The 25,965-nt window shown below is 48.7% G+C and overlaps 10 protein-coding genes across 10 annotated transcripts; 2 read left to right on the forward strand and 8 right to left on the reverse strand.

Annotated features, from left to right (window-relative positions):
* Positions 1 to 259: 259 nt before the first annotated feature.
* F5Y00DRAFT_251084 (serine/threonine-protein phosphatase pp2a catalytic subunit) lies at positions 260 to 4,681 on the reverse strand (the record flags this gene model as incomplete). Its single annotated transcript, XM_048009798.1, has 10 exons — positions 260 to 282; positions 341 to 390; positions 474 to 546; positions 598 to 1,131; positions 1,193 to 1,298; positions 1,356 to 1,397; positions 1,473 to 1,612; positions 2,555 to 2,874; positions 2,927 to 4,425; positions 4,484 to 4,681. The coding sequence occupies 10 exons, from the start codon at positions 4,679 to 4,681 to the stop codon at positions 260 to 262; spliced, it is 2,985 nt and encodes a 994-aa protein (XP_047868895.1).
* A 480-nt stretch (positions 4,682 to 5,161) lies between these two features.
* F5Y00DRAFT_226461 (mitochondrial import receptor subunit tom-20) lies at positions 5,162 to 6,721 on the forward strand. Its single transcript, XM_048006344.1, has 4 exons — positions 5,162 to 5,557; positions 5,676 to 5,921; positions 6,068 to 6,168; positions 6,241 to 6,721. Exons 1-4 carry the CDS (start codon positions 5,497 to 5,499, stop codon positions 6,340 to 6,342), a joined length of 510 nt encoding a protein of 169 aa, XP_047868896.1. The 5' UTR covers positions 5,162 to 5,496; the 3' UTR covers positions 6,343 to 6,721.
* A 56-nt stretch (positions 6,722 to 6,777) lies between these two features.
* On the reverse strand, positions 6,778 to 9,286 carry F5Y00DRAFT_157776 (radical SAM superfamily-domain-containing protein). The gene is made up of 2 exons (XM_048004646.1): positions 9,155 to 9,286; positions 6,778 to 9,084 (listed from the first exon to the last, which is right to left on the reverse strand). The coding sequence occupies exons 1-2, from the start codon at positions 9,204 to 9,206 to the stop codon at positions 6,797 to 6,799; spliced, it is 2,340 nt and encodes a 779-aa protein (XP_047868897.1). The 5' UTR covers positions 9,207 to 9,286; the 3' UTR covers positions 6,778 to 6,796.
* A 494-nt stretch (positions 9,287 to 9,780) lies between these two features.
* F5Y00DRAFT_258225 (uncharacterized protein) lies at positions 9,781 to 11,086 on the reverse strand (the record flags this gene model as incomplete). Its single annotated transcript, XM_048010671.1, has 2 exons — positions 9,781 to 10,370; positions 10,423 to 11,086. The coding sequence occupies 2 exons, from the start codon at positions 11,084 to 11,086 to the stop codon at positions 9,781 to 9,783; spliced, it is 1,254 nt and encodes a 417-aa protein (XP_047868898.1).
* Positions 11,087 to 11,866: 780 nt separating this feature from the next.
* F5Y00DRAFT_157812 (uncharacterized protein) lies at positions 11,867 to 14,437 on the forward strand. Its single transcript, XM_048004647.1, has one exon. The coding sequence runs from the start codon at positions 12,248 to 12,250 to the stop codon at positions 14,165 to 14,167; it is 1,920 nt and encodes a 639-aa protein (XP_047868899.1). The 5' UTR covers positions 11,867 to 12,247; the 3' UTR covers positions 14,168 to 14,437.
* Positions 14,438 to 14,446: 9 nt separating this feature from the next.
* Positions 14,447 to 16,376, reverse strand: F5Y00DRAFT_226466 (uncharacterized protein). Its single transcript, XM_048006345.1, has 2 exons — positions 14,725 to 16,376; positions 14,447 to 14,665 (listed from the first exon to the last, which is right to left on the reverse strand). Exon 1 carries the CDS (start codon positions 15,764 to 15,766, stop codon positions 15,146 to 15,148), a length of 621 nt encoding a protein of 206 aa, XP_047868900.1. The 5' UTR covers positions 15,767 to 16,376; the 3' UTR covers positions 14,447 to 14,665; positions 14,725 to 15,145.
* A 358-nt stretch (positions 16,377 to 16,734) lies between these two features.
* On the reverse strand, positions 16,735 to 19,102 carry F5Y00DRAFT_226470 (small subunit of carbamoyl phosphate synthase). Its single transcript, XM_048006346.1, has 5 exons — positions 18,733 to 19,102; positions 18,584 to 18,596; positions 18,241 to 18,528; positions 17,233 to 18,187; positions 16,735 to 17,173 (listed from the first exon to the last, which is right to left on the reverse strand). Exons 3-5 carry the CDS (start codon positions 18,439 to 18,441, stop codon positions 16,947 to 16,949), a joined length of 1,383 nt encoding a protein of 460 aa, XP_047868901.1. The 5' UTR covers positions 18,442 to 18,528; positions 18,584 to 18,596; positions 18,733 to 19,102; the 3' UTR covers positions 16,735 to 16,946.
* Positions 19,103 to 19,870: 768 nt separating this feature from the next.
* F5Y00DRAFT_226473 (electron transfer flavoprotein, beta subunit) lies at positions 19,871 to 21,332 on the reverse strand. The gene is made up of 3 exons (XM_048006347.1): positions 20,994 to 21,332; positions 20,257 to 20,899; positions 19,871 to 20,193 (listed from the first exon to the last, which is right to left on the reverse strand). The coding sequence occupies exons 1-3, from the start codon at positions 21,042 to 21,044 to the stop codon at positions 20,111 to 20,113; spliced, it is 777 nt and encodes a 258-aa protein (XP_047868902.1). The 5' UTR covers positions 21,045 to 21,332; the 3' UTR covers positions 19,871 to 20,110.
* F5Y00DRAFT_226479 (ArfGap-domain-containing protein) lies at positions 21,327 to 23,320 on the reverse strand. Its single transcript, XM_048006348.1, has 3 exons — positions 22,932 to 23,320; positions 22,039 to 22,824; positions 21,327 to 21,970 (listed from the first exon to the last, which is right to left on the reverse strand). The coding sequence occupies exons 1-3, from the start codon at positions 22,977 to 22,979 to the stop codon at positions 21,665 to 21,667; spliced, it is 1,140 nt and encodes a 379-aa protein (XP_047868903.1). The 5' UTR covers positions 22,980 to 23,320; the 3' UTR covers positions 21,327 to 21,664.
* A 321-nt stretch (positions 23,321 to 23,641) lies between these two features.
* Positions 23,642 to 25,855, reverse strand: F5Y00DRAFT_226483 (RNA-binding domain-containing protein). Its single transcript, XM_048006349.1, has 4 exons — positions 25,311 to 25,855; positions 24,713 to 25,007; positions 24,429 to 24,662; positions 23,642 to 24,375 (listed from the first exon to the last, which is right to left on the reverse strand). The coding sequence occupies exons 1-4, from the start codon at positions 25,511 to 25,513 to the stop codon at positions 24,064 to 24,066; spliced, it is 1,044 nt and encodes a 347-aa protein (XP_047868904.1). The 5' UTR covers positions 25,514 to 25,855; the 3' UTR covers positions 23,642 to 24,063.
* Between the last annotated feature and the right edge of the window lie 110 nt (positions 25,856 to 25,965).

The raw sequence follows: 25,965 nt of genomic DNA on the forward strand, positions 1-25,965 counted from the left end.
GCGATAGTCCCGCGTCAGATCCCCTTCCTTCGCTATACCAACCACATCGGCACCGGCCTAGTTAAGGCCGCCCACGCTCGAGGTTGTTAACGGCTTACATACTGGAAGATGCTACTTATGGCGCCGACACATTCGTACGTCGCTTTCTGACTTTCGGCATAGCAGGGGTATAGCGATCTAGGCTCAACGTAACTCCCAGACACCTTCAAACCTTGTACCCACGCTTGTCCAACGCGTGGCACTAAGATTTGCTGGACGCTTAGAGGAAGTAGTCTGGTGTGCCTATAGTCGAAGTCAGTTTTGATGCCACTAGGAAAATAAAATGGCCTGTGAAACTTACGTCGGGAAACCATCGGCTCGCCAGCCCGCGGGCACGGGTCGAACTGTAAGCTGTGCGAAGTGGTAAGCATATATTTCCAAGTCAAAGCTCCAACGTCTCGTCGAGCTTTAATATGTTAATATTGACCACTTACAAGGTATACTTCAGATGTTCGTCGATTTCCATGATAGCTGCTTGGTTGCCGCATCGGTAGCAGTAGTTAGGTGCTAGGAATAATTAGTAGACTGCTCTCGAAACACGAAGCTATAGCGACTCACCAGAGAAGATGGTTACCACATTTCTATCTTGCGACCAATTATATCCTTCCATAACCAGTTGGTGGGCTCGGGCAATCAGGGTTAGACCGTTGTTATGATTGAATGCCTCCGAAATATCCTGCCCGAAGGTGTAGCCGGCACCGCGAGGGCTAATACCCCAGCCGCATCGGTCATCCGGGTCAGACCAGAGCAGGTCGCACATAGGACCCTCGTGCGGAACTTCTTGGATTCGGTCAAGCGCTCTAATATTATCAAGGGTATCGATGCTAGGCGAGAGACCACCGTGGAGACAGAAGATTTGGTTGTCGATGAGGGCAGTCAGGGGGAGATAGTCGAAAAGATCGGTAAAGAATTTCCAAACGTTGGCATTACCGTATTTCCGAAGGCACTCGTCGTAGAAACCATACACTTGGGTGATCTGACGGGACTCGTGGTTGCCGCGCAGGATGGTGATGCGTTGGGGGTATCGGATCTTAAGGGCAACTAGTAGAGTTACCGTCTCGACGGAGTAGTATCCTCGATCGACGTAGTCACCTATACCAATAATTAATAACCATATTTCCCACGACTCTCCACCGGTTATTGAATAACGTACCCATAAACAGGTAGTTTGTATCGGGGTTGGGACCTCCAATCTTGAATAGTTCCATCAAATCATGAAATTGACCGTGGATATCACCACAGACCGTCACCGGGCATTTCTATACAGACGACAGACGTGAGCAGAGGCGGTCAAAACAGAGTACAGGGCAACATACCACCGGCTGAACATTGGACTCGTCCTGCAGGACCTCCCTCGCCTAGAATACAACGGTATCAGTATGGTATTTTATGGTGAGACATGACACAGCTGCAAATGATATGCGATGGCTCACCTTCTCGCAAAGCCTCTGAACATCAGCTTCTGCAAGCTGCTTGCAGTTCATCAGGCCCTCGATCCAACCGTCTAAAGTAGGGATCGTCGTGGGCTCTGAGGGGGGCATCGGTGCCAATTCAGCAGGTACTCGCCCGACGTCTTCCATATTGGTATCCATGTTGATAGACGGGAGCCAAAGTCAGGTCGCACGACGGTAACTAGGGTATTCTATCCGTTTTATCCAGAGATAAGATCGCGGGATCTTTCGCGAGGCCCGAGCGAGATCGTTGAATCGATAGAGTCAAGGGGATAGTTGACTCGGGATGACGTTTAGGGCACCGGTAACAGGACAGCGCCTCTTCGTTGGTGTGTGTGTATGGTTTGGGGTGGGGCTTGGAAGGGTATCGTCGCAGGAGAAAGAGGAGAAGAAGAAGCAGAAAAAAACAACAACAAAGAGTTATTAATGGTAAGCTCGCTCAATAATTCTTTTAGAAGTTTAGTGGTCGTTCTTGAAGTATCCTGTCGCGTGTCAAGTGGGATTGAAGGGGGTATTGTGGTATTGTGGGAGTTGTCACGGGCGATTACGAAAGTAGGATTTTTCCCTGTTTGATGAATAGCACAGGATGGTATGTAGTATGTAGAAGTTGGACCTTACAAAGGGATGTTAGCTGGTTAGGTACCAAAATGTACCTTATTCAAGCGCTACAAGGGTAACCACAATGTACTACGTACCTCCGCATTGTGTACTTTGAATATACGTCAGTTGCCACTTAAAATTGCGGCTCTTTTTTTCACCCCACCCCCTCAAGCCCCTTACGCCCCCTAGGTATACATATGCCCTATATTTGTACATACATAGGTATGGTACCTAAGTTTTATAAGGCCGCAATTATCTATCAAATGAATTGTTTCTAATTCATGTATATGAGGTATATACCTATGTATGTATAGATCCCATTCAATAATACCTATACTGCAAGATTGATCGGGATTGTGTTCAAAATGTAATGTGCGGGACTTGCTTTTAAGAGCCAGAGCAAGCGCAAGGTTACTTCATCTAGTAATACATCTGAACCTATGCCAACCCAAGTCCAACCGGACTGTTAGCGTTCGCTCCCTGAGGTTCTCTGCCCACTAGATCTCCGAAGTCCAACTGCACTTCCGAGAGCATCTCGGCGTGGATTTTGGCTCTCTCCATACACTGTTTCCATACGACACCGTCTCTTTCCGTGCTGCTCAGCTGCCTGGCTAGAATTACGTTGAAAGCATCCACTACTTCCTTGGCCCATTTCACACAAGCGCTCATCATCGTCTGGGGGAAGCAGCTTTGGAAGCAGCTTACAGTATTTTTAATTATGCTGAAATAGACGAATGAAATTTGCCAGATGTAGAGGTGGAGGTCGCCTTGGAAGATGCATTGTCTATGTCGAGTTAGTATATGAAAAGCTCCTTCAACACCTTCTAGAAACCTACCTTGAACGCTTCTGAATTAAGTCACCACGAGCCTTGAGATACGCATCTCGGGCGCGATCCTCGAATCCTAGCCTATTAAGCCATTCGACGTTACGTTTCGTTTTAAGCGGCTGACTATGTGAGTCGACAACTTCTCGTATGATCAGACCAGCTAGCTTGGTGCATCTCTCCTCGATTTTGAAGTCGATAAAGTCTTGCGCAATAATATTATTCTTCAACCCGCGAGCAAGCTTCTGCATCTTCTCAACGCGATCGACTGCTAGATCAAACTTCTGAAGTGCGATGTCGATGTCAAGCTCGTCCATCTGACCCTCAACCCAGCGGAGATTTTGCTGCTTCCCATCCACCTCGATTAGCATGTCCTTAATGTCAGAAAGCGTCTCGAGTAGCTCCGTTTTCTGTAATAAACCCGGATCTCGGGAAGCGAAGTAATTAATAGTCTCTTTGGCCTTGTTATTCGCTTCCATCTCGGACTGTAGGTTCTTTCGCAATTCCTCAACCGCTTTTCGAATGTTTAATAGTAAGGCTGATTTCTCGGGATCTTCTTGCTTTTCTGTCTTGTAGATGAACGATTCCTGACCGACGCCTCGAACCATGATAGCATCTACTAGTTTATTCTTGCCGCTAAACGATTCGGTGGTTACCGCCATATCAGTAATCTCGACATCCAGAAGCGGCCAACAGCGATCCGCAACTAACTTAGTCGCTGGGCCACGCGTGTCGTTCGGGTTGTCCGTCTTACGTTTTTTCCGCGAAGCGACAAGAAGGTGATCGTTGAGGAGAAATATTTGCATGGATCGCCTTGATTTGTACGTCGCATTGTCGAGCTCGATCCAGGGCCCGGCATCCTGGATAACATGCCTCCCCATCGAATTAGGTAGGAACTTCTGAGAACCCTCGACATTCTTGTAGAGAACTTGCATTTGAGTATTCCAAAGGACTGTTCTATCCGCCACCGAACTGCGTCTATCTTTTTTACTCAAGCCGGTCGAGAACTCTCCGCTCATAGGCGTGCCGTGGTTATTAGATGCAGCCCTGAGCGCATTCGTATTCGTGGCTAACTCTTTAAATAAATTGCGCAAGGTGCGCATTTCCGACTTCAATTTTTCCGCCTCTTTGCTAATCTTTATGAACTGCGCCCGGTTTTGGTAGACACTTTGCTGTAAATCCGCCGCTGCCCTACTCTTTAACTTGCGTAAGGCAGTTTCGTAGTCCCTAATCTCATCTTCAGTAGCCTCGCTAAGGATATTGGCGACGTATTGATCGGGGACGAGTCTCGGGTCTCTTAGTGCCTTCGGGTCTACGGTTGGAGGCACGCCCCTAGTTAAACCTGCACCCGGACCATCACGCGACGGGGGTGCTTGAAACCGCGATGCCTGCTGATCGTATTTGGAGATATCGAAAGCGGGCATAGAAGGGACCGGGGGAGCAGTTGGGTCGAAATCACTGGGGAGATTATTAAACCGGGTTGAATATCGTCGCTTAACAAGGTCGCCAGTCTGAGGGTCATAATTAGTAAGTAGAACAAAGCCGTAATGTAGGAGCACTTTAACTTACTTTTCCACCAGTTGCGGGAGGTTGTCGCTGTCGGGGTGGCGGTGGGTTGTCAGTCCCAACTTTCCCTCCGGTGCTACGAGGAACTGGAACGCCATCATTTGGAATAGGATCTGAGATTTGACGAGGCGCGCTGATAGTAGGACGACCCTTCCTCTTAGGACCGCTGCGGAGCGAGATCTTACTCCTTTCTTCAGACATGGTGGGCGCTTAAGTCAAGATGGAATAGGGAGGAAACGGAGGTAGTAACGTAATTAGATAGGAATCATTCGGCGTTATAGGTATTACATATGTCATTCAATGCGGTATCTAGCGATCCATCAAGTACCAGCTTGAAATGGGGAATGAGCGACGAATGCGATGAGTTGAAGTTGTTGTTAAAGCATTCTCATAGGTAATTCATAAGTCGTAAGTAGTTGAAGTTCGAGGGGAGGTGGACGCGGCTGAGGCTGAGCACAGACATTCATTCAATTGCTTCATATGCAGATATGGCATTAATATGATACTATGCGACATATGTATGGGATTTCTCTTGGGTCCGGTCCCGACATATCTGCATACATGCATTGTACCATAGTACCTAAGGTATCTATATAGGTACATAGGTACCTCTATTGTTAATCGGCCGGATTTATTTGACCGCGGGATGCACTAACCCCTGTTCATACTTAGCGCCATACTCAATAACAAGGATCCGAGGCTGAACCGCGATTGCACGTCACGGTATCGAAGTTAGGTACGGAATACAAGGTGCATTGAAAAAAATTACGGAAGAGTTTAAGTCCTCGCTTTTAAGTCACTGCTCTCGACGACCTCTCCTGCGAAGCAACTCTACCGAGCTTCAACAATTTACGTCGCATAAATAAAGACGGGAGGAAATTAGCTAGCTCTTTGGTTTATCTTCCTATTAATCCTATTTGGGTCCTATCCTCACCCATCATCCGAGCTAATTGGTGCCGCCCCTCCTCCAGAGTCCAAACCTGTTTCTCGACCCTCAAATCGTCACATCCAACAAGATGGTCCAAACGAGTACCGCATTAACGATATCCGCCGCCACGGCCGCGACAGGTCTCCTAGGTAAATCAATTTATTATTTATTATATACTAATTTATATCTCTCCACGGCCGACTTAGTTTTAGAATCTTATTACTAGCTACTTTCTCGTTGGGCTCAAAAACTAATAATGTCCAACAGCCTATGCGATCTACTTCGACTACCAACGTCGTGCAGACCCCAACTTCCGACGAAACTTGCGACGAGAAGAACGGCGACAAGCGCGCGCGGAGAAGGAAGAGGCCGTATTGCAGACTAAGCAGAAGCGCAAAGACATTCAGAGGGCCATTGATCAAGCTACGGAAGAGGGCTTCCCCACCGGTGTCAATGAGAAGGAGCAATTCTTCATGGACCATGTCCAGAAGGGCGAACTACTCGCTGCCGACCGTAAGTCACATGCGCATCGCATATAGCCTCAGCCTACGTTATTGTATTAGGAATAGCGAAGGGGGCAGGATATTGATGCTGTGCCGAGAAAGCTCAGCGGAAGCTATTCCCAAGACAAAGTGTGCTAACCCATCGCGAACCTATAGCATCAAACACACTAGAAGCCGCACTAGCTTTCTACAAGGCTCTTAAGGTATACCCGACTCCCGGTGACTTAATCTCTATCTATGATAAGACCGTCGACAAGGTAAGGAGAGACTTCACTTCTATGAGCGCACCCCGCATCGAACCACGAATACCCTGCTAACCCTCCCGCCAGCGTGTACTAGACGTCCTAGCCGAAATGATCGCATACGACAAGAACCTCGACCTGGGCGGCGGCATCAACCTCTCCGATCTGCCCAGCGCCGGTCTGGACTAGGATTCCGTCTTTAGGCTTCAGCACCCTAGACCCCCACTCGTCTCTGTCCTCAAGCAATTATATAAAAACGGCTTGGCTTTTCTCCCTGATCCTGATGCTGAAGATGAAGTTTATTAAAATAATAATAAAACAACACCGTCCGCCTACGAGAGAGCCCTGCGCATCGGATTTAAAAAAAGACGACCCAGGTACTAACTATACACAAACACACAAACACACACATGGATACCTTGTATGATATATGATCCGGCGCGGCCGGCTAGGTGGCTGCTGGCCGTAGGCTGCCGGTTATTCCGCTTTAGAATAAGGGTGGCTACGCTGTACATTTTCATGATAATGTCTGGTGGCCGGTATAGACAAATTATGGATCATGACTCTTTCTATTATGCGATTGCTCAAGCCCCCGTGTATAAATAAGTACTACCTCAACTGTGATGATAAATATCTATCTACCCTAGGAGACTTCGATCTTCCTACCCTTGCGATCCACTCTCACATCCCGTGGGTCGAAACCACCGTTACCCCAAGTAGCCCACTCGGGCGTCTCGGGTCCCATATACTCTTCCGGTGTCCAATCGCCATCTGCGCCCCTCTCCTCGAGTAGCTCGAAGAAGCGCTGATAGTCAATCCTAGTATGCCATTTTCCATCCACCCTGAAGCGCTCGCTAGCAATAAGCACGCAGCAGCTATGCGCATGCTCAGCCGCGATGCCATACTTCAGCCCGCGCTCGCGGAGCTTCTTGTCCAGGGCCGTGACGAACTCGGTAACCTCGGCATAGAAGGGCACATTAGCCATGCTCAGACCCGCGCCGGCGCTGCTAGAAGTACCACAGTATGTAACACCCTTAATTTCGACGAAGCAGGGCAAGCCCTTCTCAACAAGATCTGCATAACCTTCGACCTCATCCTCGACGTTGAAGCCCTTGACGAGGGTCAGCCGGAACACGGTGCGCTGGCGGAAGCGTTTCTCGCGCAATATATCAAGGCAGCGCTGGAAGCGCTCCCAGAAGTCGCGATGCAGCGGCCGGTCGATTTTGCGCAGAGACTCCTTGTTGCTGGCGTCGATGGACACGTATAGCTGTGTGACGGCCTTGAGGGCTGCGAGCTGCTCCGGGTGCTGGGCATTGCAGACGAGGAATGAGGAGATGCGCTCGCCGTGCAGCAATGCTAGAAACTCGTTGATGTGCGGGTAGAAGATGGGTTCGCCAACCAGGCTCAGCGCGCAGTGCCGTATGCGCATTGCCTCGGCGAACCGCTCGGCTCTGACGCCGGGAATCCCGCGCAACATTTTAATTTTCTTGTAGTGTCCTGCTTTGACGCCGTCGAAGATCATCTCGGGCGGGTCGACAACCCACCGCCAGGTGGTTCCAACGGGATTCGTCCCGTGGCGCCAGCAGAAAACGCACTTGTTGGAGCATGATAGCGACGGCGTGGTCTCCATGCACTGATGCGACGCGATGCCATAGAACGAAAACTTATAGCAGGAGCCGCGTCCGCGTAGTGCCGACTTGGTCCATCTGCAGATCTTGACCCCTGAATGCGACCCTACGATGGAATAACCTTGCTTAGTCAAAGAGGCATACGTAGGCGAGTTCTTAGGTACCATCTCCTTGACAGTTTGGGGTGGTCTCTTCGATTTTGGTTTGTTGTACGTAGTGAAGTCCACGGCGATTGGTGTAGGGTTGTTGGATGCTTCTGGGTCGTTTCGAGAAATCTTCATGATCCTTCCGAGGTCTTCGACATCATCAATGTTTCCCGAGCGCCCCTTTTTCGGTTTCTGTGTCGCCACTGTTTGGTCGATTTCGACTTCTCCGTCGTCATCCCCAGAGCCGTATTCGTCTTCGCTTTCCACGTCATTTCCGCTACCGGGTACTCCCTCTCCCAAAGATCCCGTTCGGGCGACGTGTTTCAAGATGTCTACTACGCCATCGGTCCATTCGCTAAGTCTTTCTTTAAGGTCTCGTTTCGTATCTGCCATTCCCAAGGGGTAGGCCCTCTTACGACTCGTAAGCCTGGCCATCCATTTATCAACCTCCTTAGCTTGAAAGCAAAATCCTTCTTCTTCAGTCGGCCATCCCTCTCGATCACCTAGACCAAAGACAGAGTAGCCAAGTAGACCAGATAGCGGCGCGGTATCGATTCTGAAGTCATGGTGCGTTTCTGTTAGATGCTCAAGCAAATTGTCGTTAATGGAATCGATATTGTAGCTGGGTACCAAAAAGAGGTAGAAGTAATCTATCGGCGTGTTGCCGTCTGCTGGTTTCGGTGGACTGATGAAATATTCGTCGTAATCGACTTGGGCTAGATCTAAGACAAGAGGATCTAAGAAAGACCTCTCGGAGCCGTCAATCTTCTCTCCCAATAAGGCCCCGAGAGTCTGGGCGATTCCACTTGCAGTCCTCTCCGTACTTCCGGTCAAGGACGAGTAGAATACGAGTGTTTGTACTGGTGCTTTAGATTCTTCATTCTTGCGCGCACTATCCGTTTTTCGTAGCTCGCCTTTGATACGTCGTGGTCCGGTTGTAGGCTCTTTTGCCTTTTCTCTCGGCAAGCTAACCTTTTCTTCCGGAACTTTACTATCGCCGCCTGTGGTAGGTTTTGTGATTTGTTGATCGAATTTGAAAGTGTCGGTAGGAATCTTTGGTTTCTGTCGCAACTCTATGTATAACCAAAGTACTGTTAAAATACCTGTTGTCGCAAAGAGTATCGCGGGTCGGTGGTCATGCCATACTTCAAGAATACCTAATGAAATGTAAGCAGAAATTTATATAAATACCAGGTATGTATTCTAAATCAATATGCTCATTCTTACCCTGCACTGACCCATTGACATCTGAGCCAAACTCCCCTATTCTGCTCGTCATCTTTGGCCGCAGTTATCACAAACTTTCCCTACACAAGTTTGAAAAGTTCGCGGGGCAAACGTCGCAATTGCATTAGGTAGAATTTTGGAGGGGCCATTAGCCAAGTCGATAGCCCCGCAGTACCCCAGATTTTTGAACAAACTTGTAACTTGTACCTAAACCAACGGTATCGATAACGATTTAAATAACTACAAGGTGACCTTACGTACAACTTACAGGTATTAAACGCCATCAAAGAGACGGGACGAAATATCATACGGGATGATTAAGCGTATAATAGCAATTTTAAGCTATCTAGGTAGTTGAGAGCACACATGATCAATTCATCGACTGCAAGTAATGTATCTTACAAGAAAAAGGAAAATTCCAATGCGATTTCAATGTGATTTCCGACTTGAAGAGCTTCAGTTGTTTTTACTCGAGCACATGAAAACATAACGCCACCCCTTACTACCTTACTACCTATTTCTGGTATCTTGTTCGAGTACCTAGTTTCAGTATTTCTCATTTCGTTCATAGAATCTGTCAGACACACGTGGAGGTTTCTCTGTATTGTACTTTCGGCTCGGGCGTATTAAGCATCCGGGTCGCTCGAATGCTTGCCTTCGTCATAATCCACACCCACTAGCAAACGGTCCATCATATCTATATAAAGATCTCTGGCCCAGCAGATGGTAACCATAATTGCTAAGGCATTCCATTGATACTGATTCTCTTCCGATAGATTCAGTTGGCACGGAATATGGCAGACAGCATCCGAGTTCTCGGCGTCCATTGTGACGATGAACACAATATGCTTAAAAATAACAAAACAAAAGAGCACAGGCGCCTCTGGCCGTACTTCCCCAGGCACGAGGGCTAGTTTATCTCGCCACCACGTAGCTAGCTTCGTCATTTCGGTTTGGATAACTACGTCCATGTCTGACTTGTTTTCGTCATTCATCTCTAGTATCACAATGTTGGGCTCGAAATCACGGCGATATCTTCTGATGTTTCCGTCGGTTACGGACCATCGTAAGGCCTGCGCGAGTGTTTGCTTAATATGATTGACAAGTCTGCGCCCACATATATTCTTATCTTGTTCGTCCGTATGTGACCTTTGCGCCCTTCGGAGGTCGCGAACTCGTCCGTGAATATCCATAAGCTTGCGAAGTGCTGTAGCACCTGTAACGTATGAGTATCGATGTTCAAGTTAGTGTTACCAATACCAACGTACCTTGATATTCTAGCTTATCTGTGCGCGCGTATATTCTTGGTCGAGTACTTACAGCATGGGTCTTGACGTAGAACAAGCCTTCGGGTAGAGGAACACCTCGGAAGTGCATTCGCCAGGTCGTCGGCATTAAAGTGTATTCATCTCGCGCCTTTAAAACTTGGTTGAGGAAAACTTGTTCATAGCGCCATCTTTCTTTTGGGTCGTGGTCTTGAGTTGTCTCCTCGCCGATGGAAGATTCAGCTGAATTGTTGTGATGGGATGTGTCACTCTGCGACTCATCCGTATCTACCGTCTCTTGTACAGTATTATTCGGATGGCTCGAAGTATTTTCCGCGGTATGCACTGAGGGCTTGTTCACTTCGCTGCCTTCGCTGTCTTCTTCATAATCAAGAGCTACCTCAATGGAGTTCTGGATATCCTCATCAAGCTCGCCGTTTTCCTCGATCAACTGGCTCGCTTGTGCCCCCGGAGCGAGAACTTCAATCGTATCATCTTCGTCTTTGATATTGGCTGGTCGTTCATGTGATTTCTCTTTGTTAGAAACAGGTTTGGTAATACGGCCGCGAATAACCTTGTCTGCCTGTAAATCGCCCCGTGTTTTGCTATTATTGATAGAGCTGCTTTTGGGTGCTTTGCGTGAATACCAACTATGAGAACCAGTCATATTGATGATATGTGACAAGCTTCTGCGAAGCCGTGGCGAAATCGCCAAGAGAATATAGTGAGAGATGTTTTAATTGTGAATAGAACTAGAGTAACTGGTACGGCCATCTAGCTGGATCGGCTGGCTGAGCTCTAGACGCTGAATTTCTTACGGTGATAGAGTCAAGGACAGGGCAACACCGATAACTCATCAACGAAGATTCACGAATTATTCATGTCTTGCACATAGCGCTAATGCCGTCTCTGGCCGAGTCGATAGAACCGAATTATGATAATAATTACAATATTGAGAAGAAGGTAAGTGTGAAATGTGAGATATGAGGATATTATATGGCTGTTTGTTTCCGGAGAACTTGTGATTGGTAACATACCTCTCTTTAAACTTCTCTACCCGTTGCTTGCAGCCATTTTACGAAATATTATAGGTAGATTACGTACTAGCTAAACTTACATTCGTTTTAAATTCTCCTGTAAATATTGAATAGAAGGAAGCCGCGCCACGTTTCTATGAGTGGTTTGTAGAAGGTCGTACCTGTTGAACAGGATTTAGTTAAGATACAGGTGAAGCTTGCACAACATGTACTTAGGTACCTAGGTAGCTTCAATCCCGGCGCGCTAGTCCTGGAATAGTATGGTTTGTATTCTTATGGGGATACACTAGGTCCAATTAAAAAAGGAGGCTACCTTACCAGGCAACTATGATGTAGATATGTGCCACCTGCACTTAAAGCTCCCATGAAGCTCTGGGCACTGACAGCTGGAATTCAACTGTTCGTCCGATTTTGAATTTTTGACTGCGAGACCGCGACACACGCGCCGCCCAACTTAGAACTGCATTAAACCCAATCCCATATCCAAGAATCCAAATCACTTCGCACACCTCTTTAAGTCTTCTTATCAACATACCAACCTTTTAGAACAGCATCACTTGAATATCGTATTCATTTTCACTACACTATTATTGATGACTGGTTCCGGCCTTTTTTAACTTGCAATTTTCAACTCTCTTTGTTCGCAACCACTTTACCATCATCCTCGTCCTTCTTATCGATCCCCGACTATAGACACACCGCGCTTCCAACTCTCAAAAATCTTTTTGTTTTCTATGAAGATTTGTACCCGGGAAATGTGCATTTGTTCGTAGATCTATTTTACTACAAATATGGCTACGGATTGGAACAAGCTCAAGGTCGTTGACCTAAAGTCGGAATTGAAGCGTCTTGGCCTACCGCAAAATGGACTTAAGGCAGACCTGGTAGCACGCCTAGAAGCTGCTGATTCCGAAAGAGCCGCTTCCCAATCTTCAGATGAAACCCTCAAAGAGGTCGAGGCTGTTAATGGGGAGGTACAACCGGTGGAGATAGCCCCTGAAGCAACGGGAGCTCCAGAAGTTTCCGAGTCAAGTCCTCCTGATGAATCTCCCAAGCAGTCCGAAACCGAAGCCGAAGCCGAAGCTGTACCAGCGCAGGAAGTATCCGCACCCGCCGTTATTGAGACGCAGGTCGCTCTAGAATCATCGGTCGGCGAGACGCCGTTACAAATTACCGAACTAATACAGGATTCACAAAAGCGAAAGCGAAGATCTCTAAGCCCTGCGCCATCCGCCGACGAAGTAGCACATAAGAGAGCTAGACAAGAGAGTCGAGATATCCAGGAAGATGATCGCGTCGCAAGCTCGACCGAAGAGAAAGTTGATGCAGTGGTAGAGCCTCAAGAAGAAAAGAAGGAGAGCGTAAACCAGACTCCTCCCGATATCGAGATGGAGGGTGTCCAGGATGAAGCACCCATCGAGCGCGAACACAGCAACGGTGTCGCTCAGTCAACACCAGCAGATGATGCTAACCGCGACGTTCAAAATGGACATGCTGTAGAAGTGGTAACGAACAAGACTCAGGCAACCTTCGAAGAATCCCCTGAAGATGAGCCTCCCCGAGAACAACCCTACACCGCACACCCGGCTGAGATAGAACGAGACGTAGAACCGTCCATCCACCCCGCAACCTCTGCACTGTACATTAAGAACTTTATGAGACCTCTTCGACCGCAGGCAGTCAAGGAACACCTGTTAGACCTCGCTACGCCGATGGGTACTCCCGTCGAAGATGGTACTATTGTTGACTTTTACCTTGACACTATCCGAACACACGCGTTTGTAGTGTTTAACACGATATCATCTGCCTCAAGGGTACGTACCGCACTTCACAACCGCGTCTGGCCCGACGAAACCAACCGCAAGGCTTTGTGGGTTGACTTCATTCCGTCAGAGCGCTTCGCGGAGTGGGTTGATATGGAGCAGACATCCACCGGGGGGCGCGGTTCGACCAATCGCTACGAGGTCATGTATGACAACGATGAAGACGGTAACGTAATTGTCAAACTTGAAGAATTCGACGGCGCCGGCCCTACTACAAAACAGACACCTCTAGCACCAGAACCTCAGCCCGAGCGCAAACCTTCCATCCCCACCGGCCCCTCTCGACCATTCCCGGGCGTCGAAGGCGCGCCCACAGGCCCACGCAATTTGAATTCGACCCGTGCGCCCGCGTCGCACCCGAGCAGAGCGGGAAGACTAGAACAGCCCGGCCAATCGACGAATGCGCGCCCCAGCGTTACTTACCAGCCCGTTCCAGACGAGCTGGTCAGACGACGACTTGACACCATCGCAGCAGCCAAGACCAAGGATTTCGATCGAGACTTCGGCAAGGAGTACAAGCGCTACTACTTCGAGAACGGCGAGACGCTCGTCGACAGAGGCCCAGAGATTTTCCTTGGCATCCGCCCGCCGCACAGGGAGCGCCAACGCGAGCGCGAGCAGAGACGTGAGCCGGGACGCGAGCCGGTCCGCGAACCAGCCCGCGAACCCGGACGTGGCCGCCGAGGCGGTGGCAGACGACGTGGCGGTATGCCCATCTTCCACGGCGTCCCTCGAGGCGGCGATAGATTCCGACCCGGAGACTCCTCCGCATCCGGCCCCAACGGACGCTCGCGATACGCCGACGACAGAGGGAGCCGTCGCGATGGCCACGGCCACGGCCACGGTCGAGAGAGGCCAAGTCGGCGGGATAGCTACAGTCGTTACTAACTAACCCGCCAGAAGACGGACTCGAGGTTGAACGGCCAAGTGAGTTACGTGAGTTATTGCCGGTTTGCTAAATATGTGAGAGTGTCTGTATATTTGAAAACGAAATAATCAACCAAAAAACGTACCACCACCCATGCGTGAGAGAGCATTCGCAGAAGGTCTAAAAAAGTAAAGGTCTAAAGCATTTACGGAGTACAGAGAGAAAAGCACATACGGAAACAGCATCGTAAAGGCAGAACGGGACGGACGCATCGACGCATTTGTATAAGGAGGGAGGGAGGGAGGGAAGGATACCCAGTCCGAGAGCAAGCAAGTTAGCAAAGCCAAGCCCAGCCCAGCCCAGCCCAGTTCAGCCCTATTGGTGAATGGCATCACGAGTTACTGCAAGACAGACGGACGCCTAGCTATGTAGGTAGTATAGGCAAATACGCAAGGCGCGTGCTAATAGAGGACGTTTCATTCCGAGAACAACGAATTGAAGCCGGTGGCTTAACCTATGTATCATCACCCTCTCTTCTCCCGCTTTCGTGAAGAAGGTGCCCAACTAACCAGACAAGTACTTCGTAGCATAGCTCTAGCTAATACGCACCCCGAAGCCGGCCGGTGATACCTCCTACCCCCACATAGCGAATAGATGAAGACTCCCACAAAGGACCAGGCACGTGGAGAGAGAGTATGTATTTTGGGTAATCATACGCAGACCCCCTCTTCTCTATGGCTGTCCATCGCCCTCAGCCCCCCCTTCTCTATCTCATAATCCACGCCCAACCTCCACCCTAGTTGTACGCCAACGACCTCAGCAGCCCATAACAATGTGTCTTCGATTGTCACCACATCTGTAGGCCGCACGAATATGCCCTTGAAATTCTCGTTGGGAAAGATGTCCTTTTTTTGGTTCCGGCTTTGGAAAAGGTAAAATTCTTCCCAACGGAAATGCTTGTGGTGAGAGTCATGATGCGGCCTATATGATAAAAAGGGTTAAATTGGTGTGGAATGAAATATGGATGCGGCGGCATCGTGGAAGTAGAAGGAGATGTAGTTAGGTGAGGTAGGTAAGTTCCTAAGGTGAAAAGGAAGGGGATGGATAACGTACAAAGCAACATTCCAAAAATACGCACGACTCAGTCTCTCATCCCCGCTCCCGCCATCGCCCCATACCGCTCCTGCGTACTTTGGCTGTTGGAAGCGATACTCATATGCCGATCTGGGGTCCAGGTCTAAATACAGACACACGTCGAGACGGTCTTGTATGGATTGCAAGTCCCGCAGTGAGGTTATCGCGGTTCCCGCGGGTGACCAGCCGACCTTATTGTACCCTTGGCGAGCGAGCAGCAAAGACCCTTCGACGATTGTGAACTGTCTAGATACGGTGGGTTTCTCTCCTGGCTTTCCCAACTGTATGTGCGAATACATGAAGGAGCACTCTGGCCTAATAATGACCTTGGTCATCAGCTCGTGTCTCAGGATTTCGGCCGCTTTCTGTATAGTCTTCTCCGAGATCTGCTGGAAAGCTCGGCCTAGGACGGAAGCTTGGTCCTCGACGTCCAAAACCTTGTATAACCCCGTGGTGTCGTAGCTGGGGTCTGGATCGTGGGCCATGCGGGCGAACAATTTCGTATAGTAGCATTTAGCGTTGCAACGATTGATGACCTTGTAAGTTGGGGGATCCCAGGAGCCATGGTTTATCGTCAACCCCCAGTCCTCGGGCTCCGGCTGTAGGGAGGTATATGTCACTGTTCTGGTTTCAAGCAGCTCTTTTTCAGGGATCTGGAAATAATCCTGGTGAATTACGGCGTGGCAAGGTCGAAGGCCCCTGTCAGTTCTATCCTAGCAAGCTGTAGGGGATTCTAAGGGTATTGCCGTGAGGGCTTCCTGGATGACGGCGTCTAAGAGCATTGCCAGAGTAGACTTGCCGGACGAGACGTTTCCAGAGATGCCGATGACGAAATTTCTCGAGATGCGCTGCTCGGTGTCCATATTTTGCTTGGTGTCCATATTTTGCTCGATGTCCATATTTTGCTCAATAGTAGAACTGGGAATGGGACTCTTCCGGATCCTGACCGGGCGATGGGGTTAGCATTGCCTATTACGGCGTCAAAGAATATCTAACAATGTGTCTATGGATCGGTTATAATACCTTAAGATAGACGATAGAATGCTAGTGGCCTTTCACGTAAGAGTAACAAATGCGTTCTATCATACACCCAGGTAAACTAACTATAAGCTGTTTTCCTCGACAGTGAAGAGTATAAATATATGCCGGCTATTGTTAGTTGTAATATACCAAGTATTCGGTGGAAAGCGCCGACAGCTTTATATACTTACATGCTCCCTCCTCAGGTCACTCAGCAGACGGAAGGAGCACTGCTATATACGAGACAGAAAGAAAGAGAGACGGGACCTAGTGTAACTATATCGTACATTACTTAGGTAGGTACATATGTAGGTAGGTATGTATGTAGGTCCTTCCTTCATGTACTTATAGGAACATTGACGTAATAAAAAATAATGAAAAGGGGCTAAACTCTTACAAGTACCATCAGACTTTATATCTAGGTACCTAGATACGTTTTAGACTATATCTCATTTTATTCCATTCTATACGCTCACTCGTGACAAGGGGACATACGAGTTAATAAAGTACAATGCAATTCGCTATTTGATTTTATTTTATTCTTAGTTTGATGGACATTAACTCCCTTATGACACAATCCTGTCCCAACCAGTCCCTAATAAATCAAAAAAATACCCATGCATACCCCCACCAAAAAAGGGCTCTCTAAGCAGCGCTAGCCAGAGGCTCTGGTTGAACACCGACACGTTCCTTGCTTAGGATGTCAAGCATGAACTGGGACGGCCTGTTATCCTTGTAAACAGCCTGGCACGCCTTGAAGGCCATCACATCCTCAATGTACTTATCAAAGAGGTAAGAGCTATCCATAGGGCCGCCCCTAGCCTCGGGATGGAACTGGGTTGAGAAGATTGGTCGAGAGATGTGGCGCATGCCTATAATATCTTATTAGTGATTTGCAGACAACTTAAACCCGATAACAAAAACAACGTACCTTCATTACTGCCGTCGTTAAGGTTAACGAAATACTCCTTCCATTCACTACCCAGAGTGCTCGCATCGACAGCGTACCCGTGGTTTTGGCTGGTGATGTGGCACTGCCCGGTTGTCATATCCAGAGCCGGGATGTTGTGTGCCCGGTTACCATACTTCAACTTGATGGTTCGAGCTCCGGTAGCCAGGGCTAATAGCTGATGGCCCAAGCAGATACCCATAATGGGCACCTGGGAGGTTTCCATCAGCACATTGAGGTTGTGTACGGTAGATTGGCAATGGGTCGGATCACCAGGGCCGTTGGAAATGAATACACCGTCAAAGTTGTCGGCAACCTTCTGAATCTTGAAATCGTATGGGAACACCGTTACGCTAGCCCCACGGCTCACCAAGCTCCGGAGGATATTCTCCTTTACGCCACAGTCAAGTAACGCGATATGATACTTGGGGTTGTGGGCCTCCACAACAAAGGGGGCCTTGGTGCTGACCCGCTTCACAAGGTTAATCTGGCCGGGATCAACGAAACTTTCGTCTTCGTCTGCATCGTATTCATCACCAACAGAGATCCTGGCGAGGGAAGAACCTTGCTCTCGTAGGTGAGTGACGATGGCACGAGTATCGACACCCGAGATGGCCGGAATACCCTCTCGGGCACACCAGTCACCCAAACTCTCCACTGCAGTCCAATGGCTGTATTTCTCGGCGACATCGGCGACAACAATTCCTGCGCACTGAATATGAGGAGACTCGAAGTGCCTCAGCAGGTTCCACTGGTCGCGTTCGTTAGAAGGAACGCCGTAGTTTCCAATCAATGGCTGAGTGAAGACGAGAATTTGGCCTCGGTACGAGGGATCGGTCATCGACTCCGGGTAACCGACAAGAGAAGTCGTAAAGACGGCCTCGCCAGAGATATTAGAATTAGCTCCAAAAGCCGTTCCGTGAAAAATAGGCCCATCCTTTTTCTCAGTCAGCATAGTGGTCGTTAAGGTCTATCGTAGTTGTAACGTACTCGGAGGGTGAGTGTAGCCTCCATGCCAGAGGCAGGTTTCGTAGCCCGGGATAAAGTCTGGGGCATCTGCCTACCCTTGCTACCTTGGATGGCCTGGGCCGCAAAGTTGCCGGTGGTGGAGAGGAATCGGGCCCGTGCCGAGAGGCCAGCAGCACCGAATGCTGCAGGCTTCGCAGCCTTCAGGGCTAGTCGTGAGAACATAATGTTCCGAAGTAGTAAATTAAAGGTTCGAGCTAAAGAGATTATTCAATGGCCTCCTTTAAGCGGAGAGAGCCCGCCACAAGTGGTCTAGATATATGTTAGTCTCGAAAGCGGTGAGTCAGATTCATGAAGTGAAACGGACCAGAGATATAATCCTGTGGCAATATGGTTAGCAATGTCAATGTCTAGAGCGATAACAGGAGAGATAAATAGCATAAAAGCGAAGGTATAAACCGAGTAGCGTGGCGAGAGTGGATATGTTTTCATGAGGTCATCTTTCATTGCACGTACCTGGGATGTGAAGACTGACGAGCGCCCGTTCATAAGGGCAACGTGGATAGTTCCAACCAGAAGAGGCAGGAGAATGAGAGGAATACTCAATTGGAGGAGGGAGGTTTAGAGGTTCTAAAGAATACCGATAGTAATAAGGCGGATTGGGGGAGTACCGTCAGTTTTTAAAGAGGACCGGGGAAAAGAAGCAGAAAAAAAAAAGGGTGTTTTCATAGCGGGGGACTAAGAATTCAAGGTTGTGCGATCTGACTGGTTTCCGAAAATCCCAAGCTAACCATGCAGTAAAGCCCCATATCTTTTATTCGATAGTCCAATTAAACGTGTTGTATTTCTGTGTTACACACTGTAATACCGTTACCTTATCTCTACCTAGTGTAGGTACATATGTAGGCTTGTCATGGTCCACCAGACGGAAGAGTGAAAAAATTTACTACAGGCCGTTTTCGGCCTATCAACGGCCTCAACGCTCTGACGTAGACCGGATATTGTCTATCTACAGCAAAGAAAGGCCAAAATAGCGTTTTTACTAACTACAAATAGTGTGTATGTATGCGGTTAAATTACACAATTAAATCACGATAATTCTTTTACTTTTATTATGAGATATTTGTAATTTCTACCATAGGTAGGTACCTATCCAAAATTTGGTGGCAACCTGGACTTTGCCGTGGTATACTAACTCTCCGATATTTCAGTAGTACATATTACCTAGTCAGGTCCAATGCATTAGTAGGTCCCTAACCTCTACCTCCTCTCCCTTAAGCCACGCACATCGATAAATTAAATATCGTGCACAAATACCAATCCCTTGCAATTGGCTCTTGTTGCTGTGAAAAACCCCAACGCTTTCGTCATATGAGTGCGGAAGGACATTGCTTGCTCTACTAGTGCTCTGGCCAATAAGTTAGCTCAACACTTATAAACGCCATTTGTGGAACTGTAATAAATAGTATTCTCCTCCCTGTCGCACCGAGAATCGGATTAGAAACGACTCCCCGAGAGACTATGGCCATATATAGTATCGAACGAAAGGGGAGTTGATGTGCTTGGATATTCGTAAACTGAGCTAATACGATTCTGGGTACTTGGTACTTGTCTTGATTAATCATATCTTCGTTTGCCATAACGAACCTCGCGGTTTTATAAATTCCATAAATAACCAATGAGTCCTTGGTAATATAAAGACTATCTAGAGACTATCTAGACGTGAAAACTGTTGAAGTCTAGGTTTCCCCGTAGCCCCTTTATTGTCGGCCGTGAAACCCGTACGGCTAGCTTCATTCGTCGTAGAAATATAATATCCCATATCTACGTCTAAGCTTCACCGTGGCCCATATGAAAATTGGTTAGTTTTAACGCCATGTTCTCTTCTCATCCGTTATATCGCTCCCAGCTCCCTCAACTTCGAAATCAACCCATCCACATCCTCAACCTTGCCACCTCCTTCTCTCGGCGGTGGTTCTGCAATAAGAAGGTTAGTATAGACTATGAGAGAAACGAGATAGTACAACGTAAAAATCGTACCCGTGACTTTAACAATCTTAAGCCGTCTCTCATTCGCAATGCCTAAATCGCTCAAGCTCATCTTAACAAGCGGCTTCTTCTTCGCCTTCATAATATTCGGCAAGCTCGCATAGCGGGGCTCATTAAGGCGCAAATCCGTCGTGATAACCATCGGTAATTTCGCGCGCACCGTCTCTGCGCCGCCGTCTACCTCCTTCGTGACCTCGACCGTATCGCCGGCGCCAAACGTGACCTTGCTAGCCTGCGTAGCCTGGGGCCAGCCCAGCAGTCCCGCCAGCATCTGTCCCGTTTGCGCTGCGTCGTCATCGATACTCTGCTTACCGAGGATGACCAGGTTGCTCTTCTCCTTATCGACAACGGCCTTGAGCAGCTTAGCCACGCTAAGCGGCTCTAGGTCCTCGCCCTCCTTGACGTCTACGTGGATACCACGGTCCGCGCCCATCGCCATTGCCGTCCGCAGCACGTCCGCGGCCTTCGGGGGGCCCGCCGAGATCACGCAGATGTCTTCGACGCCGCCCGGCGCCGATTTCTTCTCGCGGATTCGCACCGACTCCTCGACCGAAAGCTCGTCGAACGGGTTCATCGAGTGTTTGACACCGGCCGTTTCGACACCCGTCTGCGCCTTGTTGACGCGAGGTTTGACCTGCGAATAGGGAACACGACCATTAGCTTACCCCCCTCGTTCCATTTTTGTTTGCCCTTAGGTGTAGAAATTGTAGGAGTTAATTGATTCTTACCGCATAGTCAATTACCCGTTTTACGGGCACGAGAATGCGTAATGCTGACATGGCAAATTCGCAACTTTGCTGGCTGTCTATAAAAAAAGCGAAAGGAGAGTGAAAGTCTAAGTAACTGAGCTGGACCTTCCAATGTCTCTTGTCGGATTCAATGCTTCGGCTAACCTTAATCGAAGCTCCGTTCAATGACGCAGGAAAATCCGCGACCGAGACCGGCGATAGCCGCGCTTCTACTGTTAAAAACCTCGGCCAAATATGCCCCACATGATGAATATCTTCTCGTGCGTATAACTTGATAATAACAAACTTGGAACTTACCTACCTATATACTACCGTGGCTTGAATATATAGGTAGGTAGAGTACTTCAGCATAGCATATCACGGCGAAATAATAAATAATTGTTTAATGTAGTACGCTTAGTTGTACTTTGGTAATTGGGTAACTACCTTACTACTCAGAGACCGCTGCATAAAAAGAATATTTGCACCCTTTACATTGGTTCTAATACATAGATGAATATACGCTACCCAAGAACTCCATTTAGCTTACCAGGTAATTATACAGCATGGTATCGTGTCCGTCGTCTATAGGTATAATCGCACATCCCGATACCCGCACAGTCTCTTCATTTAGACCTGAGTATAATAAACTGACAATCCTCGCTCGGCCACTACCAGTCGTCCCATTCGTCGTCCTTCTTGGCCGCTGCCGGCGCGTTCTTGTTTCCTCCTCTTCCCATAGCTGAAGTTCCGACCGAGCTATACTTAGGCCCGGTGCCATGCCGTTGATCCGCGACGGCGGCAAAGTCGTCCCAGAATGCCTTCTTACTCTCGTCTATCGGGGCTTGCCTTCGCTCGTCAGTTCCCTCGACGAAGCGGTTAAACCGTTCCTGCGCCGTCATTGCGCCAGCCTGTGCCGCCTTACCTACGCTCCCTGCTGCAACCCTCGCCTGTGCTGCGAAGTCCGATGCTGAGAGCTGTTTGTAAGAGTCAGCAATTGTATTCGCTCCGTTATGCGGTTAAGCATGCGAGCTCTTGTGCTTACCTGCTTAGCTGTAGGCTGAATGAAATCGTCGTTGATTCCTTTAGCTGTCTTGGTTACAGTCGTTGTGAACCAGCCGAACCCTTTTGTTAGGGCAGCTACTGGGTCCTTCTGCACCTCTGATAGATCTGGGAGTCCTCCGGTACCACTCTTTGCGGGCGTAGGAGTATTTCCAAACCCGGCGTATTTGCCTCCTTGGCTAGGCGGTAATTCCGCCGACCTAGACGCGTTCTCTTTTCCTAGACGCGCGAAATATTCATCATCGACTTTAGCTTTGACGCCTGGTCGGCTGGGGCTTGCTGTTCGACTTCCACTCGTTGCCACGCCTTGAAGAGGCGTTCCAGTCCTACTGATTTGTTTTGGACCTGGCGGCTTTGCGGCGGCGGCAGCAGCAGGCTGCGGTGTGGTCTTTCGTTCACCGGGCACGTATTCCCTACCCTCAACCTTGGCGCTAAGCCTTTCCTTCCATTCCTCACCTACTTCGCCGCTATATCGCTCCGCGATGGTGGCATCGTCCCAATTTAGACCACGCATCTTAGTATCGTCGTGCTGCTCGAAGAATGATCTCCATCCCTGGTTACCACCGAGCCGCATGCGCTCAATCTCGGCCTGCTTAAACGCGTCCATAGTAACAGAACGAACGAACGAGATGTGGACGCCAAGGCCCCGGTGAACGCCGGCGCAGGAGAGGCAGATGAAAACGCCAAATTTAGGAGACGCCCATTGCGGGTTCGGGGCGTTGCAATCGCAGCAGTTGTTGTTATTGTTCGTCTTTTGTATAGCTAAGAGCTAGAGATAAGCTGACGGTTAGCAAGCGTTTAATATTATGACAGATAACTATGTTCATTACGATGCCGTTAATTCATTCCAAGCCCCAACTAGATAGCAATACATACCTTTGATCTGGTCTCCGGGTCGACTTCCCACATAGCTTTAGAGGCCATGGTGGACTACTGATTGTTGCGCCGAAGCGACAGCAGGGAGTAATTCAAATCTCTGACCAGTAATTGCCTACTTGATAGTAAGAGAGAGCCGTGCACGAAGCGACAACAGCATTAAATCAATTTTTGAAGGCGTTTGCGTATGCGAGGATAGATTTATTAAACATTTATGAATGAAGTACAGTATGTAGTACGTAGTACGTGGTGTTTTAATTTAACTCGTGCGCAATCGCCAACATCGATAAAATAGGGATATTTGATGAAATAGGAATATCGGGGGCCAAGACAGGTACCCCGATTCCCCACACCGTGTTTTAGTGTTCTCATCCCCTACCATCCCCTACCATACATAGGCCTAGAAAGGAGCAAAACAAAAATCTAGATTTCCTTTCTGGTATCACTACATAAGATCAGTAGCGTTAGTCCAACCACATTCCAAACGGTTCCATTCACGTCATATTATCCATTATCCAGTGCCGAGGACCCAGATATTTAAACGGATTTGCGATTTACGATGGACCAGCCATCGATCCAGCCATCGATACATGCTGGAAACCCATTTGCTATCTTTATGTCCGTCACTACGGGTCACTATGGAGTCTCCGATTCAAGTCACAACAAAATGACAATAAAAATCATAAATCACGCATATCACTAATGATAGATCATAATGCATCAATCCATTATCAATCATATCTATTCTGTACTCGCGAGAACTTTTCCGAGTCCACCGTGACCCCCCTGCTCCGTTGTCCACCTAGTGTACAACCCGTGAAAATGCTCGAGAGGTGGTTGTCAAAGTCATTCGTAAAAATTAAGATGTATCAAAACTGCAGCATCATGACACAGACCTTCGCCAGAAATGCGAATACAGAATGCTGTAGTCGCTGCTGACGATATCTGAGGTCATATTGCTGCTGTCCTGTGGGGTTTCGTATCTATGGTGAAATCAAGAAACTTGCCATCCCTCATAAAACTTGACTGACGCGCAACTACTGTATAATGCATCCGTAAATAAGACATAGTTGCCTGGATTCATCTTCCGTTGGGAATTAAACATGCGCCGTCGGAAAAATGCTTAGATAATCTAAGCAGTAGCAGCTGGAGCCGCCTCTTGACCATGGGCCTCGTTCTCCTGAGGAATGTTCGCCTCCTCGTCCGTCTTGTCGGGGCTGTCAATAGCGACCTTGACGGCAATCTCCCGACCTTCGATCTCCTTGCCATTCATCTCGGCGACAGCCTTCTGCTGAAGCTCCTCAGAAGCTAGGGTGACGAAGCCGAAACCACGACCCTTGCGGGGCTCGCCGCGAGCCTGGAGCTTCTTGATCATAAATCGGGGGATAGGACGAAGGGCGATTTTGGCAGAGGAAGGCTGGTAATCATTGAAGAGTTCCTTAAGCTGTTGAAAAGTTAGCAAGTACAGAGTTAATTATCAGCAAAAGGACGACTTGCCTTCTCCTCGGTTAGGTCATAGGGTAGGTTAGCGACCATAACCTTGTTCTTGGAGGGGATGCCGTCAGCAGGCGGTCCGCGCTCACGACGCTCACGAGCAGGGCCCTTCTTTGCGGACTTGTCTTTGTCAGCATCTGCCTTGTTGGTGATGTCGGTCAAAGGCAGAACCTCGTTATCGGCGACGGTAGTAGCATTCGCGCCAGCCTCAGTAGGGGCATCATCCTTTCCTCCCTCCTAAATAATATCAGCAGCCGCTAAAATGCAGATCAAGGCAAAGGACTTACAGTTCGGCCGCCACGACCAGCGCGACCAGCACGACCACGGCCTCGGCCTCGGCCACGACCAGAAGATCGGCGCCGAGAGCCTTCGGCACCAGTCTCGCCGTTGGTAGCACCATCGGTCTTCTCGCCAGCCGGCTGGGGAGTGCGTGCAAGTTGAACAGAGACCTTGCGCTCGAGAATCTCCTTACCGGAGAGCTCAGCAATGGCACGATCGGCCTCGGTAGGGGTAGAGAGATCCACGAAGGCATAGCCAACGGGGCGGTCGGTACGAGGATTCTTCGGAATCGAGACGGATTCACTAAGTATCCAAAATTAGCCCAAATTCCAACGAGCTTGCTTAATAATAGCCGGAGATTATCGAAGTAAATATTTATGGCAATCCCCCCATTTGTGATAATACAACGGTAAACATTTGTTTGTTGCCAAGTCCCTATAAACGAATAGGCATAGGCAGCAGGAGCTGAATGTATGTGTAGACCCTTATGTAGGTAGCACAAGGGAATCCATCCAAAGGAACAATGGGTCAACAGGCACATATTTCATCACGAACTATAGAAACGATTCCATATGCAGTAGGGATATAATGAGGATATAGACTTACACAAGGTAACCCTTGAAGAATTCTTTCAACTCCCCCTCAGTTGTCGCATATGCGAGGTTGCCGATGTACAATCGGCGGCCCTCGGCGGCACTAGCATGGACAGCATCCTTGTTCTCGTCCTTGCCAGCGAGAGAGGTATTGCTCAGAGCATTGGTAACGTCGTTGACGGCAGCGTCAGCAACTTTCTCCGCAGGGGTGGCCATTGTGACTGATGGTTTCTGGTTGGGAGATTAGTTGAAGGTAGGTTGATTATCTTGACAGGAGGCAATGGTAGACGTTGAATGGACGTTCGGGTTCGGGTTCAGTATTGAACTCTTGAACAATTTCGGGGGAGGAATAGGGTGGCTACGTGCCCTAGAGAAGATTGAAAGAGTTGGGAATCGGTGAGTTGTGACACAACGAGCTTGAGATTGATGGAATTGAGAGGTGTGAAGAAGAAATGGGAGAGACCAGATGTTCGGACGCGGCCAGAATTTTTTAAGGGTTGTTGTTTCTTGTGTGGGTCACGCCAAAGTTAAATCCACGGTAGGCGTGGGGTAAGTGAATATGGCTGCGCTTGACAGGAATCTACGAGCCAATTGTTGGAAAGGGGGACGCATGGGCTTGCACAGACCAGAGTACCTAAGTACCCAGGTACGTACTTACCTACATGTCC

Source organism: Daldinia vernicosa (genome assembly GCF_022497035.1).
Source record: "Daldinia vernicosa strain CBS 139.73 unplaced genomic scaffold F5Y00scaffold_5, whole genome shotgun sequence".
Taxonomy (NCBI): Eukaryota; Fungi; Ascomycota; class Sordariomycetes; order Xylariales; family Hypoxylaceae; genus Daldinia; species Daldinia vernicosa.

Bases quoted from the DNA above. Each gene is read 5' to 3' on its own strand.
- F5Y00DRAFT_226461 (XM_048006344.1), top strand. From the start codon at position 5,497: ATGGTCCAAACGAGTACCGCATTAACGATATCCGCCGCCACGGCCGCG. The intron at 5,558-5,675 runs GTAAATCAATTT...AATGTCCAACAG, and splicing joins GGCCGCGACAGGTCTCCTAG to CCTATGCGATCTACTTCGAC. The intron at 6,169-6,240 runs GTAAGGAGAGAC...CCCTCCCGCCAG, and splicing joins ATGATAAGACCGTCGACAAG to CGTGTACTAGACGTCCTAGC.
- F5Y00DRAFT_157776 (XM_048004646.1), bottom strand. From the start codon at position 9,206: ATGACGAGCAGAATAGGGGAGTTTGGCTCAGATGTCAATGGGTCAGTG. The intron at 9,085-9,154 runs GTAAGAATGAGC...ACATTTCATTAG, and splicing joins TGTCAATGGGTCAGTGCAGG to GTATTCTTGAAGTATGGCAT.
- F5Y00DRAFT_157812 (XM_048004647.1), top strand. From the start codon at position 12,248: ATGGCTACGGATTGGAACAAGCTCAAGGTCGTTGACCTAAAGTCGGAA.
- F5Y00DRAFT_226466 (XM_048006345.1), bottom strand. From the start codon at position 15,766: ATGGCCCACGATCCAGACCCCAGCTACGACACCACGGGGTTATACAAG.
- F5Y00DRAFT_226470 (XM_048006346.1), bottom strand. From the start codon at position 18,441: ATGTTCTCACGACTAGCCCTGAAGGCTGCGAAGCCTGCAGCATTCGGT. The intron at 18,188-18,240 runs GTACGTTACAAC...ACTGAGAAAAAG, and splicing joins AGGCTACACTCACCCTCCGA to GATGGGCCTATTTTTCACGG. The intron at 17,174-17,232 runs GTACGTTGTTTT...AAGATATTATAG, and splicing joins TAACGACGGCAGTAATGAAG to GCATGCGCCACATCTCTCGA.
- F5Y00DRAFT_226473 (XM_048006347.1), bottom strand. From the start codon at position 21,044: ATGTCAGCATTACGCATTCTCGTGCCCGTAAAACGGGTAATTGACTAT. The intron at 20,900-20,993 runs GTAAGAATCAAT...CCCTATTCGCAG, and splicing joins AACGGGTAATTGACTATGCG to GTCAAACCTCGCGTCAACAA. The intron at 20,194-20,256 runs GTACGATTTTTA...TTCTTATTGCAG, and splicing joins TAAGATTGTTAAAGTCACGG to AACCACCGCCGAGAGAAGGA.
- F5Y00DRAFT_226479 (XM_048006348.1), bottom strand. From the start codon at position 22,979: ATGGCCTCTAAAGCTATGTGGGAAGTCGACCCGGAGACCAGATCAAAG. The intron at 22,825-22,931 runs GTATGTATTGCT...GCTTATCTCTAG, and splicing joins ACCCGGAGACCAGATCAAAG to CTCTTAGCTATACAAAAGAC. The intron at 21,971-22,038 runs GTAAGCACAAGA...TCTTACAAACAG, and splicing joins TTCAGCCTACAGCTAAGCAG to CTCTCAGCATCGGACTTCGC.
- F5Y00DRAFT_226483 (XM_048006349.1), bottom strand. From the start codon at position 25,513: ATGGCCACCCCTGCGGAGAAAGTTGCTGACGCTGCCGTCAACGACGTT. The intron at 24,663-24,712 runs GTAAGTCCTTTG...GATATTATTTAG, and splicing joins CTGGTCGTGGCGGCCGAACT to GAGGGAGGAAAGGATGATGC. The intron at 24,376-24,428 runs GCAAGTCGTCCT...ACTTTTCAACAG, and splicing joins ATGACCTAACCGAGGAGAAG to CTTAAGGAACTCTTCAATGA.